This window comes from Megalops cyprinoides, chromosome 7 (assembly GCF_013368585.1).
Source record: "Megalops cyprinoides isolate fMegCyp1 chromosome 7, fMegCyp1.pri, whole genome shotgun sequence".
Lineage (NCBI taxonomy): Eukaryota > Metazoa > Chordata > Actinopteri > Elopiformes > Megalopidae > Megalops > Megalops cyprinoides.
The window spans coordinates 3,099,812-3,119,204 of NC_050589.1; the positions used below are offsets into that span (position 1 = coordinate 3,099,812).

Below are 19,393 nucleotides of genomic sequence, written 5' to 3' on the forward strand. Positions count from 1 at the left end.
GCCGAGCCTGAGAGTACATCTCAATCCCAGCCTTTCTCCCCAGCCCCGCAAGCCCTTTCTGCAGGGCTCCACACCGATGCCATTACCCACACTCTGCCATTCCAGTGCTGTCCCTCTCAGAGACTGGGGCCACTGCCAGAGCTCCCTCAACTTAAACCCAGCAAGCATTTTTTCGCCGTCAGTGCTGGGGATGAGATTTTGCCTCGATACCGCCCTTAGAGTAGATAGGTTTTACAGACAGGATGAAAGAGCTGCTATCACCAAGCTTGAATTACTTCCTCAACCTCCCGAGCTGAGCTCGTCTCTCAGAACGTTTTGCTGTGCTGGTGTCTGCGCTGTTGAGCCTGATAAACGTGAGTGAGACTAACGTGCAGCGTCCAAGTTTGTAGCGGTGGGGGCTCTGCAAGCGGCAGCGTTTGGTAACAATGGCGGCCTGCAGTTGCAGTCACCGGGCTGTGTGTGAGGAAGGGGAAAAGCTGTGCTTCTGCCGTTTCTCCGGGGGAAGTGAAGCTGCTGTGTGGAAGACCTTTCCCTCCTCTCTCCGGAGAGGTGAAGCTACTGTGTGGAAGGCCTCCTTTCCCTCCCCTCTCCTGAGAGGTGAAGCTGCTGTGTGGAAGGCCTCCTTTCCCTCCCTTCCCCGGAGGGGTGAAGCTGCTGTGTGGAAGGCCTCCTTTCCCTCCCTTCCCCGGAGGGGTGAAGCTGCTGTGTGGAAGGCCTCCTTTCCCTCCCTTCCCCGGAGGGGTGAAGCTGCTGTGTGGAAGGCACAGTTTCCCTCCTCTCCCCGGAGGGGTGAAGCTATTGTGTGGAAGGCACAGTTTCCCTCCTCTCAGTCACAGTGTGATGCATGGGAGCCCTGTGCAGCCCACACCGGGCGGGAAGGGGCCATTGTCACATTGCGTTAATTGGCTGCCGAGTGTCATAAAAGGAGTGGGCGTGCGGGCAGACGTGTGGCGGGCAGGGCTGGGGGGTGGGGGGGGGGGAGGGGGGGGGGATGTTGGGGGGTGGGAATTCAGAGCTCAGCCTCCTTTATTCACGTCGTGTCCCTTTGCTCTTCCATCCACACGTCTCCTTGCTGTATGTCTGACTTGGTTTTTTTTTTTGTTTGTTTGTTTTCTGTTTACTTGAACTTAGCGTTTCTGTGCGTCCTCCTCTGCAGTATTCTGTTTTGTGTCTGTAAGCCTTCCTTGTTTGACACGGGCAGCCTGCGGTTAACCCTTAAAGAAACAGTGCGGCGTAGCAGGGCTCACAGCATGCACCATTGCCATATATATGTCATGTGTTGTAGCAGAGAAACGCGTGCGACAAGACACAGACAGCTAAGCCATTTTCGTTTTGGAATTGTGTAAGTCTAATCTCTGATTGGTTGCAGCAGGGCCACAGAGCAGTGGCGTGATTGGTTGTAGCCAGGCCACTGAGCACTGTGTCTGTCTTTGCAAAGAGTCCCTTTGCAGGCCATGGGCACACTTGGGGAGCTTCTCTCCTCATCTAAGCCTCGGTTGCTATTAAAAGCTCATTATCACACTGAGGAATGCCAGCTCCACAGGAGCTGTGCAAAATAGAGCATCGCTGGCCAAGCTCGGCGTGAACAACATCGCTGATATCGATTCATTTTTTACTGTTGCGCTGAAGCCATCATCATAACCCCCCCCCCCCCCTCCCCAACTTCCCCTCCCTCTTATATTCAAATCGGAGCCCGCATGAGAGCAGGAGAGAGAGAGAGAGAGAGATCTCTCACTGAGCTCCCCTCTGTCTCCCCTCACCCAGTGAGATTAATTATGAGCTGCGGCAGAATAATTGAGCCCTGGGGGAGTGGGGTTCATCTCAGGCAATGGCCGCCTCCGGCCTCGCCGGGCGCCGAGCGCTGCGGCGATCGCTGACGTTCTGACGGGTTTGGCAGCCCTCCTCGCGCCCCTCCTGCTCCCTGAGCTCGGCCCGGTTTATCCGCTGCTGACGAGGCAAGTCCTCGCTAATCTCACTTTCCCTGCCTTTTATCGCGAAATTAGCGCCGTGTTTCAGTTAGCGCCCTCCTGTAGGTGGGTTCTACAAGACGTTGTGGTTGCAACAGCCGCTACTTTTCTGCATAATCTAAGAACAGCAACCTAACTGCAGGGGACTGGACCGAAAGGAGAGGGCCAGCCCTCACACCATTCAGTGGCCTGCGACTACACACCAGAATCAATATTTAACTGTTAATTGCTTAGTTTATTTTTAGGGTGTATGTCTATGTTTCCATGAAATGAAAACAAGTTTGTGGTGAACGGCTGTTTTTTCAGTTGGATCATTATGGACTTGGACAGCGTTTCTCAGTTGGGCTTGTCAGTCATCATTGTTTTTGTTTAATAGACTTCTCACTTTTTATTGTGGGTCTTGCTCTTTTTTTTCCTCCCTGCTTCAAGTGCTTTCGATACCCGAGACTCCTCGCCACACTCCTCTCAAGTTGAGAAACCATGTCAGCGCAGCCATCTGTCAGTAAAATCCAATAAAATGATTGGAAAAGTTGTGTAATTTCGCTGATTCCAAAGCTGTAGAACTGGCCGGCTTCCAGTTGGGGCATGTATTAAATGTATTGTATTAAACGATGATCGTCCCGCTGGTGAGATCTCTGGAAATCCCTCGCAGAGAAACGTATAAATCGACAGCAGCAGGGATGAAAACATAACCCCAGCTCTCATATTCGGAGATTAAGAGCATTCTTTTTAAAAGAAAAGATAAATGAACGTAGCTGACCTTGTCTGATTTTACAGGACTTCGCGGTAGTCACAGAGCAATCTTTTCTGGCTGTTAAATTTGGACCCGAGCCATTTGTCCCTGCTGGTTACTCAAAAACCTCAAAGTCCCGGGATTAAGATGTGGAAGCTCTGGAGTCACTGATGAACAGCGGCTCCATATTTCGGGTTTGATCTGGCGCACAAAAGAGCATGTTTGTGTTCTCGACGGCACCCGACACTGAGAGCAGACGCTTCAGCCAAATGTGTGACTGTCTGTTGGCAGCGCTGGAATCTCAGAGTTCAAAGCAGTTTTTGGGGTTGCGATAACTGCTTTTCTTCCATGCTGTAATTCAAAATACTCTTTTCAGTTTATCAGTGTTTTATCTTTGATGGCTTTGTGTGACCTTACATGATGTGAGTGATGTCATGTGACCTCAAAATGATTTTGTCTTCTGAAGATTGATTTCTCCTTCTGTCTCTCTCTGTCTCTCTCCTCATCCACAGAACTCAATTCGGCACAATCTGTCACTCAACAAGTGTTTTCTCAAAGTGCCTCGCTCTAAAGACGACCCAGGAAAGGTGAGTTTTTACCCTGGCCTGAAAAGAATCTGATTCGCCTAAATGATATATGAAATATATATGTGTATAGCACAGTAATATGGTAATTACACTGTGTAGTGTCCTTAACATTGTGAACCAAGGAAGCACTTAGCAGGGGATCATTTGTGCTCTGTCCTGGAACATGTTTACTTTGAACGTCGGCCAGTTTCCTCCACAGTGCTTTGAATCGGATGTGTAACCTGTGTTTGAAAGGCACCGGCGTCAGGCCGCACGGCGCTGTCTTCAGCCTCAGCATGGCAGTGGAATCTGATGGAAGTGAACTCACCCCCAGCAACTTAACCCCTTCAGCTCTGACAGCATGGCAGTGGAATCTGATGGAAGTGAACTCACCCCCAGCAACTTAACCCCTTCAGCTCTGACAGCATGGCAGTGCAGTCTGATGGAATTGAACCCGCCCCCAGCAGCAGCGCCTAAACCTCTCTTAACCCCTTCACGTACCTGCATGTAAAATAAACGCAGGTTGGCTGCCACGTTTGTTCAGAGTGCTGGGGCAGTGGTGCTTCTTGTGTCTGTCTTCTTCTGTTTTCTCACATGCATACCTGTCAGGTTTGTTTTAGAGGTCATTTTGAAGGAGGCTGGAGACAGCTATGCCCACGTTTTCCACCTGGACTCGTGTAGCGTGCCGTCCAGGCCGCTGTTCGTTAGTGGCGGTTTGTGATGCGTTCACGAGACGTTTGTGACCGGCGTGGTTGTTGCATTGTGCTTCCCGCTCATACGGCGTGCGCGGTTTTGGGGCGGGTCTGCGGGCTGATGGATTCCTGCGCTGGGAGGGTAGGAATGGCCGAGCCACAGGACAGAAGCCACGCCGAGCGGGGCGATGACGCAGCGGGGAAGTACTCGTGCGGTGACAGTGGGGCGGTGTAGAAGACACTTTAACAGAATGCAACTTTTTAAAAAAAAAAAAAAAAAAAAAAACTTCTTTGTTCACTGTAAAGTTGGAACAGCGTTTCAAAGTGTGGTAGCTGACATAGGCTAATTGTAATAATTCCCTTTCTTATAACAGGGGCGTGCTGTTACTGCACTTACAATCAATAGTGTAGCTGGGGTATTATGTGAGGCTATCTGTGATAAAGCCTTAACAGCTCCCCTGGGACAGCGCTGTTGGGAGAGGAGAGAACACCTCAGCTCAGCGTTTTACACAGGCGATGACACCTCGCTTAGCGCTTCCTTTTGCTGAACGCGGCCAACCGGCGACATGCAAGCCAAGTGGAGAAAAGAGGCCTTTAGCTTCCTTTCAGTACGTAGAAACCAGCCAAATTCACCTCAGGGTATGTCTTTCCTCGTAATGGATTCACATGCATCATGTGTGTATGATGACCTCATTACCAGTGTGTGGTGGTGAACGCATATACATATATATATTGACACACACACACATTCAGAGGCCTACACCACGGATATGTGTAAATTATGCAAGATGAGTACTTCTTAGATGTTTTGCCGTAATCCCCTGATATTGACACTCCTGGGATCTGCTGTGCTAAATAGAAAAAATATATACTGCAGTATGGATGTTGTTTCAGAAGCGTGGCCGATGTGTTTGCATCTGTAATGTTCAGTTTTTCATTCACTGCCATCCCCCTCGCCCCTCCCCCAAATAAAACTTCAAAAGAAATGCACTCCAGAAGTCAGGGATCTTGATGTGTTGCGTCATTTTAATTAGGAAGCAAAATGCCATAAAAAACAACAAGTTCCAGTGGCTTGGTGTACATGCCATGCAAACAAGCTCTTGGTAATTTTCAGCTCAGCCATATCACTCATCTCACAGAGATTTTTAAAAGATATCGCAAATATACTTTGTCAAACAGACTGTCAATCTGCTGGAAGATGTTAATCAAAAGCTACGAATCACTCCTTTTTAATCAAAAAAAAAAAACGAAACAAAAAGACAACGACGACAGGCGGCAGGTCGCTAAAACGCTAAGGCTGGGCGGGGATGGTCCGGGCTGGTTCCTCGGGGAGCTGCGGGCCGCGGTCACGGTTCCGCCCCTGAAGGCGGCGGCGGCGGCGGCGGTGCAGCGGGACACGCTGTGCAGAGACACACACTCTCATCTGTGCACTTGCAAGCACACGCTCAGCCTCTTTCAGCGCGGCCTCCCGATGCTGCATATGAATAAATAAGTAAACAAGCCTCAAACCTGCATGCCGTTCATTTCCTCCCAGGGTTTTTCTGTTTCTTTTTTTGCGTTTTTTTTTTTTTTGGAAAGAACGGCTTCATGATTTTTTAATGCGGATCACGTTGTGTTACGTTGCTGGGTCTAAGGCCTGCCTATTACTGGCTGAGGCTTTGAAGGAAATTTCCAATTTTACCCCGGTCTCGGAATGTGGGAGCGCTGGATCCCCAAACGCAACGGCGAAACTTTTCAGTTTTCATCCCACTGCATAACTTTTTTTTATTTTATTTTTTAAGCATATTTATAGCATTATTTAAAGGATTAAGCAGATGACTGCATTCATCTAGGAGTGGCACCTAAACCATTGAGAGATGTCTCTTGATTTATGAGTGTGGTTGTTAACAATACTGTAACGACTACCTTTTCAACCCCATTACGACTGTAACTCTTACGCAAACGGGTAGTAAAAAACCCAGCTTGGATTTTTAAGTCGTTGTAATTACCTGCAAACTCGCGGAGAATCCAGGCCTACAACAGTGTGAGAGTGAGTGGGTGGCCAGGCTCCGTGCTGAAGGCGTCTTCGTCTCCAGCTGCATTTGTGTAACATGGCGTATCTGAACCTGAACAACTACCAGGCAAGGTGATATAACGAGTGTGTAACACATCGGATGCACTGTGCGGAGAGTATGTGCGGAGGGAACAGGTTACGGGTGTTTTCTCACAGTCTGCATTTGGCGTGAGCAGCTCACAGCCCGTGGTGTGATCGTTCACAGCTCCCATTACAATCTGTAGATGTTTGTGCGGCAGAAAAAGGGCTTGGAAGCTGACAGTTGTGGTTGTGTGATGGGTGAGGCGTTACGAGCGTTTCCTGTTCCTCCACAGACGTGGTCCTGGCTTTCAGCGCTGTGTGGTGCGGCTCACTCTCCTGCTTTTTGGATGATAGATTTAGTGTCAGTGGCAAGCTGTGAGTTACACATCGAGAAAGTGACAAGGTTGTATGTGAGCTGCAGTACTGTTATCGACAGGGTTTAACTCTTTTTGTCAGCAAACGCCCTTTTAAAATGCAGTCCCGAGTAGCTTTCAGGGAAATACGTTTTTGTTTCAGCTGTGTAGCTGGCTCGAAAGTTGTTACATAGATTAATCAATGGACACTGCTGTCAGATTCTATACTGAAAAGGCTCCCACTAATTCTATAAATTTCTGTTCGCAAGAATGACTATTTTTTTTTCTTGTACTGAGATGCTGTGTGCCGGCTTTTTAGTCACCAGCGCTGTAATCTCTTCCCTCAGCAGTACTGGCAAAGGTAACATCATTGCATGTACAAAAAAAGTGTCAGTCCAAGTATTCCAGCCCACGTATGGATAGATGAGAAACGATCTGTGCTGAAAAAGAGGAATAAACAAAAGGATATCTGTGCAAACTCCGCCTGTGGTGAACGTCTTTCCTCTGCCCTTAGATTTTATAACTCTGTATAGGCATCATTTACCCAGCCTTTGTCTTCAGTCTTGACAAGCTGGGAGGGGGAAAAATTGCCGGTCCCAGGGGTATGCGCTTAAGGACAGTCTGACTAATTAAAATAGAAAAAAATAGTTTTCATATCCAGTGTGTCTAGGGGAAAAAAAAACTTAAATTAAAAAGCTTCAACAGCAAGTTGAATTTCTGCAAAATTGAGGAGTCCTTTTTAATTACAGTAGTTTTTAACTCACCTTAGACTGTCCTTTGACTCAGGAATTAATTATGGATACTGTATATAGGATAATTAATTAACATTTGTTTAATATATGGTACAACACCTTCAGTAACTTGCCAAAAAATACTCTTATAAATTTTTTAGCATTTAATACATTTAAATAAATGTATTAAACTTGAAATAAATTATTTAAAAAGCTAAAAAAAATCTGATATCCTCACAACATCTGTGAGTGTAGCAGAAATATCACTCGCTTTGATTAGTGCTCTTGAAAACTACAGCTTCTTTTTAAAAAGTTGAAAATACCATAGCAAATGCAAAATTTGAGTAATAATTTAGAACACCCACCAGATAAAACAACAAATGAAATCAGTTTGCAGGCTACCCATTCAAGGGGTAACTCAATGTGTTTTAGCCTTCTAAGGGTTAATAATGATGACTATCATAAACTGTGAAATGAATATCTCAGTGAAAATATCATGTTATGATACCATTCCTAATGGCCGAAGTGCAGTTCGTCTCACATTGGACTATGTGCGCTCATGGGTTGAAATGGTCTTTCTCTTATTCTCTGAGTCCTTGAGCTTGAGTGGGTGGGCATTCAGAGGAAAAGTTCACAAAGCCGTATCATGAGTTTGAGGAAACTTGTTAATAAGTTGTTTTTCTGAGGCAGTATGGCTGTTCCTTGGCAGGGAGTTTTTGTGTCTAGACTTTGAAACCACTTTACTTCAGCTATTCAGAAATACTTACAGAGCTGTACATAAGTCATTTTAAAAGGTTTTGATCCCGGTCTCTCGCAAATTAGGACCTTGTCAAATACATTCAATAAAAACGTTTGCGAATCTAAACTTTATGGACCCCAGGCTCGAAAAGTTGATTTTACCGAAGTCTTGAGCAGTGCTGCTTTTTGGCTGCAGGGAAGTGAAACCATTGAAAAATAAATTAAATGGAAAGAAAGAAAAAATAAATAATTCAGCTAGGTGCCGGGGCTTAGACCTGTAGACCAGTATAAAGGAGAGCTATTCTTTACCTTATTAGCTGTAGTCAGACCTGACCAGAAACACAACTCCACTGCTGCAACCTGCAGAAAGAGCAATCGATACAGCGGGGTTAAGAAACAGTGGACCAGACGAGGGGTTTAAACTTTTACCTTTTCTTTTCAAGAAACCTGAAGGACACCAGAGACATATGAGATGGTCCAGGTCTAACACTGTTATATGCTGTATGATAGACTTTATGAGCTGTATGATGCCCCTCTGTTGTGTAGGGAATGCATGGACTTCATATTGGAAGAGCATGAAAGAGAGAGCATTCTCTGACTGTAAATTCAGCCTGGCATCAGGACTAAAATTATAACAATGCAGCTATCAATTCTTTAAGCCATTCTCCACACGCACAAATATGATTCTTTGAATATTTTGGAAAAAATAAAAAACAGACACTTGATATTAAAGTGCGTGCCTTCAGAGTTGTGCAACAATATCACTGTACAGCTGAAATGATCGGCGATATCTGTGCCTGAAGAATGAATGTCCGAAATGCCCCTCACATTTCAGAGTAAGTATGTGAGATGGGTGATTTAGAAATGTCTTCAGGATGTAAATTGTGCACGGGCACACACACAGGCTCACAGTGATCCCTGAGCGGTGCTGGAACGCGCTCGGCTGTGGGTGTGCTTATGACTGTCCTGCTCTGCTTCCTAGGGGTCCTACTGGGCAATCGACACGAATCCAAAGGAGGATGCGCTTCCTGCAAGGCCAAAGAAGAGGCCGCGGTCTGGAGAGCGGGTGAGTGCAGAGTCCGTTCGCCGTTAGGTTCGCAGGGGCCGGGAGCTTCCAGCGCGGAGCCGCGAGGCCGCTGTGTTTTTCAGATGCCTTTGCGCAAGGCCTGATGTCATGCTAGATCTCGCCCAAGCGGAGTGGTTCCCGCCCTGAAGACGGAAACGAAACCGGGGAAGCTGGCTTTAATGACGACTTGGCCGAGTCAGGAGGCAGTGTTTGTGCCTTTGTTTTTGTTGGTATGCAGAAGTTCTCGGCACTGTACGGACTAGCTCAGTTGCTGTTGGCTGAAAACAAAAGATGGCATGCCACGTTGTGATTCATTCCTTGTTAGTGGAGAACCCAAGTGTTGCATAGACTGCTCACTCTGCCCTTAAACCTGTTCTCCCTTTTTAGCTCAGAGGCATGAGGGAAGCCACAAGTCAGGCATAGCGCCCAAGACAGTTGAAAAAAATTGGGCGGGCCACCGACCCCTGTGTACCTCTGAGTTTGTTTTCCCGTGTTAGATATCGGGCTAGTAAGGAGAGAAGGAATGAGATTTTCGAGTCTTTAAGTAACAAACTACATTGTGTGGCTTCATTCCATATCACATTGTCTATCAGTTGCAGACACATAATAATAATAATAATAATAATATTAATAATAAACTTAATTTGTATAGCACCTTTCATACAAAAAATGCAGCTCAAAGTGCTTTTAAAATGCTGACACATCTCAGTTCTCATACTCTGTCACATTCTCAGGTGCTAATACGGTTCACACACAGGAGCTGTGGCTTACTGCCTTCCACCTTCTCCTTCTGTGCTTCGGACTAAAAATTCTCTTCTTTTTTTCTTTTCATTTCATTTATATTCATTTACTGGACAATATCAGAGTCACATTCAATGTCACGAGTACCTCTCTGAATTCTTAGAATGGTTTCCTCCGTTGATGACTCACACACATAAAATGTGTTGACACCGTGTGAAGTAGTTGATATTTTCATGCTTTAATACTTGGGTGACACATGTAGTTGCTGTGTTAATATTGTACTGGGGAAGACATACAGATTACTTCACCACTTTTACACGTTTATGGAGAGCCACTCCCAGTGAGAGAGCCTGGGGAAAACTCTGCCTGCCACAGCTATGTAACGTGGGGTCCCAGCACAGCTGAAACGGGATTATCACACTCCTCACCACTGAAAGCAATAAAAGGTCCAAAGACTCATGTGGCATGTTAATAAAGTTTAACACGTTTGACATGTCAGGCCTCCTTCAACATCATGTTAGCTGAATGCACAGTACTAGTCAAAAGTTTGGACACACTTTCCCTTCTTTATTTTTACTATTTTTACACATTTTAAGAATAATAGTAAAGACATCAAAACTGTCAAATAACACAAATAGAATTACACAGTGACCAAAAAATATAAACAAATCAAAACTATCTCATATTTTAGAATCTTCAAAATTGGCAAAAATATTTTTTATAATTAAAAAAATTTTTGGAAAGAAATTCGTACAAAGGAATAAACTTCTCTATTTATATTTGTCTAAGAAACAAATTTCAAGCATTTACAATTACAATTTACAATTTGGCACTTTGCAGATGCTTTCAAACCAAAGTGACTTACAGTTAGTGTATCGGTCAGATTTGGCTAACTACCTCATAAGCGAAAGGTGGCAGTAGTAATGCAGATTAATTATTTACAGTACCATGCTCCGGTATGTCCTGCATAGGTCTTTAGATAAAAATGTCTGAGTGCATGTTTCCCGTTGTCTTAATCAGGTGTGTCCAGTCTTTTGACTGGTGTTGTATATGAATACTCCTCTTGTGTGTTTCTCCCGTTGCTCTGACATGCAGTGCATGGGAGGACATGATTACACACTGCATTGCCACGGCAGCTGGAGCTGCTGACCCCAGGGTCACGCCCAGCACAGGGCCGACTTCCCGAAAGCCGTCGGCCTGCGTCGTGCCATCGTCCTGGAAACGGACGAGAAGCGGTCTGGCAGTTGCGCAATCAGCGCACGTCAGAGCAGGGGGGGGTGGATGATTCCAGGTCAAAGCCTCCTCTCTCTGCTGCTTGTCTGAGTGCTCTGTGTGGGCATGTGATCGCCCATTACGCAGAGTACAGTAGCTCACCTCTGCTGCAGGCAGCATCCTGCAGGGAAGGCGTCTCTTTGGCAGTAACCCCAGCGCTGAGCTGGAGATGCGCTCTGTGTGCGTGTGTGTGTGCGTGTGTGTGTGTGTGCGTGTGTGTGTGCGTGTGTGTGTGTGTGTGTGTGTGTGTGTGTGTGTGTGTGTGTGTGTGTGTGTGTGTGTGTGCGCGCATCCCAACGGGCCCCCTGTCCAAACTGCAGCCCGGTAATCTGACGGCAACAGTGCATTAGTTCATTCAATCGCTTTGCCGGGGACCTCAATTATAGCAGGTTTATGTCTCAGGAATTAGAGGGACTGTGTGTGTGTTACGAGTGTGTGTGCGTGCGCGCGTGCGCGTCTGGGTGTGTGTGTGGTTATATGTCATGTTTCTCTTGTCCATTTATCCTTGTGGGGGTGTGTCCGTGTGTGTGCGTGTGTGTGCGTGTGCATCCGTCCTTACATGTGCCTGTGTTTATGGTGTGTGTGTGTCTGTAGGCGGCTGTGTGAGTTTATTGTCTGCGTGTATGTGGGTCTGTGCATGGTCTTGTGTCTCTGTCAGTTGCTGTGCTTATGTGCTTGCATGTGCTCCCGCATCTGTGTCCACGTCAGTGTAATTGTGCTTGAGTGTGTGTGCACGCGTATGTGTGTGTGCGCGCGTATGTGTGTGTGTGTGCGCGCGTGTGTGTGTGTGCGCGCGTATGTGGGTGTGCGCGCGCGTATGTGGGTGTGCGCGCGTATGTGTGTGTGCGCGCGTATGTGTGTGTGCGCGCATATGTGTGTGTGCTTGCCTGCCTGTGATTGTGTGTTTCCGCGTGTCTTTGTGCGTGTCTGTGAGCGAGACTGCATGCAGGATTCTCCTCAGTCTCTCCTAGTCTGCAGAACCAAAGCCTCCGTCTCGTTTCTGTGAGCTAGAGCTCACACAACGGAGTGCTTAGTCATCACTGCAGAAGAAGTCAGATCCGCAAAAGGCTTAAAGCGCATTCATCAGTCATAAATCATAATATCATTTTCACATTTCTCCAGGTTGTTTTCAGCACCGGTTTCCTTCAATCACGGAATGAAACCTTCTCTTAATGAACGTTGAGTATCTTCTGTTGCACTGATGCAAATGAGTCCCCTGACCTTGCCATGACCTTGCAATGTCCAAAATAAAAATGCATTGCAAAATGGATAATATCATTAATTCAGTTTTTCAGCTCAGGAAAAAAACCTCTATAATAACAGTGGAATACTTCCACCAGCCCACACATGGCCTCTCGTGGGTTTAAACCCATATAGCTGCTCATATCCTGACTCTGCATATTCACTCTCAGGGGATGTGCTGTTTCCTCACTGCAGTCCCTGTCCTGCTGGCTGCTGCTTTTACACATGAACTGGGCCTCTCTCTGTGGCTCAGCTTAGCTCGCAGTAGCCAGACTCATTAATAAACTATGCCCCAGGTAGCCATTAGATGCATTCTGTTGCGTGGTGATTTTTATTACAAGTATCAATTAATTCAGGGTTCTGCCTCGGTTATTCTGAGCGTTAGGGTTTTTCGCTTTTGTTGTTGTGGCTTTAAATATTTATGAAGCAGCGTATATAGCCTCCTGGATGTGGGGAGGCTTAGGCATCAGATAGCTGTGGTCCGGAGGCTCGTCTTGTGTCTCTTTTTCACGGGACAGCCCAGCAGCAGTAAGGAGAGGCAGGACTGGAGGAGCTGGCTGCATCCAGCCTGCTGTGCGGCTCCGGCAGATACTCACCCTGCCCGCTGTGAGTGTCCTCTCCAGCCCAGAACACTGCCCCAAAGCAGAATGCCATTCTAGATTTATTGCAAAATACTGCAATAAAGAACAAAGCCCTTTTGATGGTGTTCGTTTATTGTGTGTGTGTGTGTGTGTGTGTGTGTGTGAGACTGAGAGGTGGCTGATCTTTCGGCCACGCACCAGCCCTGTCTCTGCTGTCTGGCTCTGGTGCTTCTCTCTTCCTGCTGTGATTACTGTACTCCACTATGCCCAGAAGCGTCTCTTACAGGCACTCTGCCTCGCTACCACTCCTCCCCTTTCCCTCTATGCTTCTCTCCCTCTCTCTTTGTCCCCTTCTGTTCCACCCTCCCTGTCTCCTCGTCTCCCTCTCTTCTGTCCTCTGTCTCTCCTTCTCTACCTCCCGCCTTGTCTCCTTGTCTCCCTCTCTCATCTCTCTCGTCTCTCTCTCTGCTCTCATCCCTCCATCCTTGTCTCATCTCCCTCTCTCCTTTGGTCCCTTGCTCTTTGTCTCCCTCCTCCATCTCTCCTTCTCTCCTTCTCTCCCTCTCTCTGTCCTGATGTTCCTCCCTCCCTGTCTCCTTGTCTCATTGTCTCCCTCTCTCCCTCTCTCCTTCAATCCCTCTCTCTTTCTCTCTCTCCCCCCAAACTCCCATCTCTTTAACTTGTCCCTCCCTCCGTCATGAAGCCTCCTCTTCATTTCCATTAAAAAGCCCCAGACATGAAAATTGCGACTTACTGAAATCTTTTTTTTTTAATGTTTATCATGAATTAAAAATCTTATTGTTGCAAGCCAATCCTCTTACAGTAAGCAGTTTTGGGAGGCACGCTGGAGTTATCTTTCGACACCAAGCGCGGGGAACCACATGTGACTGTTTTATTGCCTGTGTTTGATCTTCCCCCTTCAAATGTTGTTGTTTTTTTAATTTGACCTAAATAAAGGTGCATAGCCCTCGCGGTCTTTATTAGTGGCCTGTGCATTTCCTTCACTAAGTCCTTTCACTTCCCTGATCTGGAATGCACCACGGTAGTTTTGTTGAGCTGTTTTTTTGTAGTTATGCCCAGCTAGTTTTCAGATGGAAAGCTGGTGAATTGACTGTAGCGTTTGGGCTGTGCTGCAGGAAGGCTGTGATTGGTCTCTCTCCGTCTGAAGGTGACCCTCTCCCTTGCTCTCCCACAGGCCTCCACGCCGTACAGCTTGGACTCGGACTCCTTGACAATGGACTGTATTATGTCTGGAAGTGCCTCTCCAACATTGGCAATCAACACTGTGACTAACAAGGTATCCCAGCCTGTCTCCGGCATCGCCCCACAGCACCCCACAGCAGCCCACAGCAGCACCCCCCACCCCACACCACACACCCCGCCCCCCACAGCACCCCACACCCCGCCCCCCACAGCACCCCACACCCCGCCCCCCACAGCACCCCACACCCCTCCCCCCACAGCACCCCACACCCCGCCCCCCACAGCACACGCCCTGCCCCCCACAGCACCCCACAACACCCCACACCCCGCCCCCCACAGCACCCCCACACCCCGCCCCCCACAGCACCACACACTCCACCCCCACAGCACCCCACACCCCACACCCCACACCCCGCCCCCCACAGCACCCCACACCCCACACCCCGCCCCCCACAACACCCCACACCCCGCCCCCCACAACACCCCACACCCCGCCCCCCACAGCACCCCCACACCCCGCCCCCCACAGCACCACACACTCCACCCCCACAGCACCCCACACCCCACACCCCACACCCCGCCCCCCACAGCACCCCACACCCCGCCCCCCACAGCACCACACACTCCACCCCCACAGCACCCCACACCCCACACCACACGCTCCGCCCCCCACAGCACCCCACACCCCGCCCCCCACAGCACACGCCCTGCCCCCCACAGCACCCCACACCCCTCCCCCCACAGCACCCCACACCCCGCCCCCCACAGCACACGCCCTGCCCCCCACAGCACCCCACAACACCCCACACCCCGCCCCCCACAGCACCCCCACACCCCGCCCCCCACAGCACCACACACTCCACCCCCACAGCACCCCACACCCCACACCCCACACCCCGCCCCCCACAGCACCCCACACCCCGCCCCCCACAGCACCCCACACCCCGCCCCCCACAGCACCACACACTCCACCCCCACAGCACCCCACACCCCACACCACACGCTCCGCCCCCCACAGCACCCCACACCCCGCCCCCCACAGCACCCCACACCCCGCCCCCCACAGCACCACACACTCCACCCCCACAGCACCCCACACACCACACCACACGCTCCGCCCCCCACAGCACCCCACACCCCGCCCCCCACAGCACCCCACACCCCACACCACACACTCCACCCCCACAGCACCCCACACCCCACACCACACGCTCCGCCCCCCACAGCACCCCACACCCCGCCCCCCACAGCACCCCACACACCACACGCTCCGCCCCCTACAGCACCCCACACGCTCCGCCCCCCACAGCACCCCACACCCCGCCCCTCGCGCCGGTGAGCGAATGAGAATCCCTCTGCAGTCCTCGCCGGCGCATCGCGAGCTTCGCTGTGCAGCACGCCGCTAATGCGGTGAGTCGGGGTCGAGGGGTCGGTACTCATCAGTCTGAGCGCGTCGGGGGAAACTTTTACGCTCGCAGAATCCAGTTTTTGAGTGCCGACTTCATGTTGAAATGTTTAAATTGGGTGTTTTAACCTCGCGCTTGTTGCGGGCGGCCCTGAAGCGGCAGCACTCCAGAGGGTTTCGGGAGCGCTGCGAGCTTTTTCGAGAGGTCCTGCGCTAGTCGCTCATTAATTAATCGCCAGCTTTTAAAAAAAAATTGTTTAAAAAGTTTTGAGCAGTGAGAGCAGAGTTTGGAGGGCTGGGCTGTGTTCCGACTGCGATGAGGGGCGGGGTCTGGGCGTGTGGGCATGGCAGGAGGCGGAGCAATAGCAGCCTAGTTCCAGGAGACACTGTGGAGATCTATGGAGCGGAGGACTTGACAGCTTCTGCAGCTGGAGGGAGCAGCTTCAAGCCCACGACCACATGTACTATGGTCTGAACTATAGCCATCTTAGAGAAAATAAGAAAATAATACCCCCATGTTTTATGATAAAATAGTTTTGTGGTAAGATAATGTAAGAACTTCCCGGCTGTGGAGAAGGTTATCCCTCCAGGTTTTAGACATTCAGTCCAATAACTGATGAAAACATTGGACGAGAGGTAATTAAGTTTCACAGCCAATAAAAGAGTGAAAACCTGACACCAATGTGCTTCTCCTGAACCAAAGGTGAGCATCATGGGTAAAATATGAAAAAACAGCGCATACCCATGGTTGTGTTCCTAAATTTTTCAGTATACTCCTGAATTTTTCAGCTCAGGACCATCTGTGCCTCTGCTGAAGAATATGTGAGCAGAGCCATAATGGGGAGAAGCTCCAGGTGAAGAACTGTAGGGGTTCAATATACCGTGCAGAGACAGAACACAGATACCAGCATACATTATTATATTATCATTCAGTGAATGTGCCTTCTTCCACACACACACACACACACACACACACACACACACACACACACACACACACACATACACACACATACACACACACACACACACACACACACACACACACACACACACAAACACACACATACATTATTATATTATCATTCAGTGAATGTGCCTTCTTACACACGCACACAAACACACACACACACACACACACACACACACAAACACACACATACATTATGTACTGTATTTACATTATTTAAGCAAAAAGTGAAAAGGTTATTTAATTAGCTGCATTCACAAGCCAGGTTTGTTTGCTACTTGTAATAGCTGTCAGTAATCCTGATGTCCTGTGTGGCTTCGGGCTGCACAGTAACAGCATGTACACGTTTTACAGCCATGCTGGTCCGCTGCCTCGTCTGCACAGTAACATGCTGGTCACTCGCTCCCGCCCTCCCTCGCCCCGCCTCGTCCCGCCTCTCCCTGCCTCGTCCCGCCTCGTCCCGCCTCTCCCTGCCTCGTCCCTCCTCGCCCTGCCTCGCCCTGCCTTGTCCCTCCTCTCCCTGCCTCGTCCCCCTTCGTCCCTCCTCGCCCTGCCTCGCCCCGCCTCGCCCTCCCTCTCCCTGCCTCTCCCTCCCTCTCCCTGCCTCTCCCTCCCTCTCCCTGCCTCTCCCTGCCTCGTCCCACCTCTCCCTGCCTCGCTCCGCCTCGCTCCGCCTCGCTCCGCCTCGCTCCGCCTCGCTCCGCCTCGCCCCGCCTCGCACTGCCTCTCCCTCCTCACCCCACCTTGTCCCTCCTTTCCCTGCCTCGTCCCTCCTTTCCCTGCCTCGTCCTTCCTCTCCCTGCCTCGTCCCTCCTCGCCCCGCCTCGTCCTCCCTCTCCCTCCCTCTCCCTCCCTCTCCCTCCCTCTCCCTCCCTCGTCCCGCCTCGCCCCGCCTCTCCCTCCTCTCCCTGCCTCGCCCTGCCTCGCCCCGCCTCTCCCTGCCTCTCCCTGCCTCTCCCTGCCTCGTCCCGCCTCGCTCCGCCTCGTCCCGCCTCGTCCCGCCTCGTCCCGCCTCGCCCCGCCTCGCCCTGCCTCGCCCTGCCTCTCCCTCCTCGTCCTGCCGAGGTCACTCTCCCCTCGCTGCGACGAGACTCGGCTCTCTGTCCGTTCGATCACAATAACGCGACGGACGAGGGAGCGCTGTGAGACGAAAAGACCCCCAGGGAAAACAAATCAACCCCAGATCTGCGGCGCCGGCTGCCGAACGAGGCCTGTTTCTGAGAGGGAGAGCACCGTAAACATGGTGCAGGCCACGCCCCTCCCGGTGCAGCCTGCCAAACCACAGGAATTCCCTCTGTGTGCAGAGGCTGGCACAGGGCTGGAGGAGTACCGCCGGCCCGTCACTACTCGTTGTCTTTACGAGGGTGTGCTGTGTTTTGGGGGGGGGGGGTGTTCTTTGTGTTTTGTTTTTTAACCCTAACCCTCCTGGCATCCCCACGCATGCACTGACACCCTCTGGTTTTCTTTAACACCCTCACTCTGGAAAATATGAATTGTCCAACTGGCTCCAGGTTTGTAGTTTCTCTGTCTCTCTCTGTCTCTCTGTCTCTCTCTCAAATTCAAATTCAAATTCAAATGAGCTTTATTGGCATGACAAAAACTCCATTTGTATTGCCAAAGCATTTCTACATACATTAAAACAAACAAACAACAAATACAGAAGTATGTGTGTGGTGTGAGTGTGTGTGTGTGTGTGTGTGTGTGTATTTATTTCTTGAAGTGTTTTACCGATGGAGTGACTCTCTTTCTCTGTGGCAGGCATCCACATACCTAGCTGCGACTCTGGCACTATCTTGTTCCTCGCCTAGTAAAATTCTTAGAACCTTACTGTCCTCAAACGTTTCAAAGTCTGGGTAGATGGTTTTGAATTCAGGAAAGAATTTCTTCCGGATAGCTTTGAATTTGCAGCATTCACTCAAGAAGTGGAGCTCTGTTTCTGTCATGCCCTGGCTGCAATGGGTACATAGTCTCTCTTCTGTGGGCAGCCAGGTTTGTCTGTGTCTGCCTCTTTCAATAGCCAGGTTATGGTTGCTTAGTCTGTACCTGGTCAAGGTTTTCCTTTGTTTTGTATTAGACATTGTGGACAGGTAGTCTGCTACAGTGTATTCTCTGTTTAGGGCCAAATAGCATTGAAGTTTACTTTGATTTTTTGTTGTTTCAATCCAATATGTCAGATCTCTGTCTCTCTGTCTCTCTGTGTACTGAATGAGAGTCAGAGCTGGAGAAGGAGAGCGAGAAGCTAATACTATGCCTCTGAATGTGGTGTGATTCCGAGAGAGAGAGAGGGAGAGGGAGAGAGAGAGAGAGAGAGAGACAGGGAGAGGAGGGGGAGAGAGAGAGAGAGAGGGAGAGAGAGAGAGGGAGAGGGAGAGAGAGAGAGAGAGAGAGGGAGAGAGAAGGAGAGAAAAAGAAAGCGAGAGAGGGGGTAAAGAGAGAGAGAGCGAGAGAAATTTCCTTGAACAAGACATGGCATTGCATGAAAGTGAGGTGCATTTCTACCTTTGTGTGGATTTCTCCCTTTGTCTAGTAATCCGTGCGTTGTGTTCAGGCTTTGAGCAGCATGCTAAGTACACCGCAGGCTTTTGACATGAACACACAGCTAAAAATAACCTCTTCATTGAAACCTGCTGTATGTGTGCATTGCATCTCATTATGATTGAATGTATGTACGTGTGTGTGTGTGCGCGTGCGTGTATATGCGCGTTTGTGTGAGTGTGTATGTTTGTGTGCATGTGTATGTATAACTATGTGTGTATGTGTGTGGGGGTGTGTGTTGGTGTGTGTGTGTGTGGGGGGGTGTCTGTGTGTGTGTGTGTGGGGGGGTGTCTGTGTGTGTGTGTGTGTGTGTGTGTGTGTCTGTGTGTGTGTGTGTGTGTGTGTGTGTGTGTGTTTGTATGTGTGTGAGTGTGTGTGTGTGTGTGGGTGTCTGTGTGTGTGTGGGTGTGTGTGTGGGTGTGTGTGTGTGTGTTTGTATGTTTGTGTGTGTGTGTGTGTGTGTGTGTGTGTGTGGGTGTGTGTCTGTGTGTGTGTGTCTGTGGGTGTCTGTGTGGGTGTGTGTT

The 19,393-nt window shown here is 49.6% G+C and overlaps 1 protein-coding gene across 1 annotated transcript in view; it reads left to right on the forward strand.

Annotated features, from left to right (window-relative positions):
• The window catches only part of LOC118781215 (forkhead box protein J3-like), a 115,216-nt gene that overhangs the window by 77,741 nt on the left and 18,082 nt on the right, over positions 1-19,393 (forward strand). Inside the window, exons 3-5 of the mRNA XM_036534147.1 lie at positions 3,213-3,287; positions 8,837-8,920; positions 13,952-14,053. Of these exons, the coding sequence (XP_036390040.1) occupies positions 3,213-3,287; positions 8,837-8,920; positions 13,952-14,053 (261 nt within the window). The remainder of the gene's footprint in view (positions 1-3,212; positions 3,288-8,836; positions 8,921-13,951; positions 14,054-19,393) is intronic.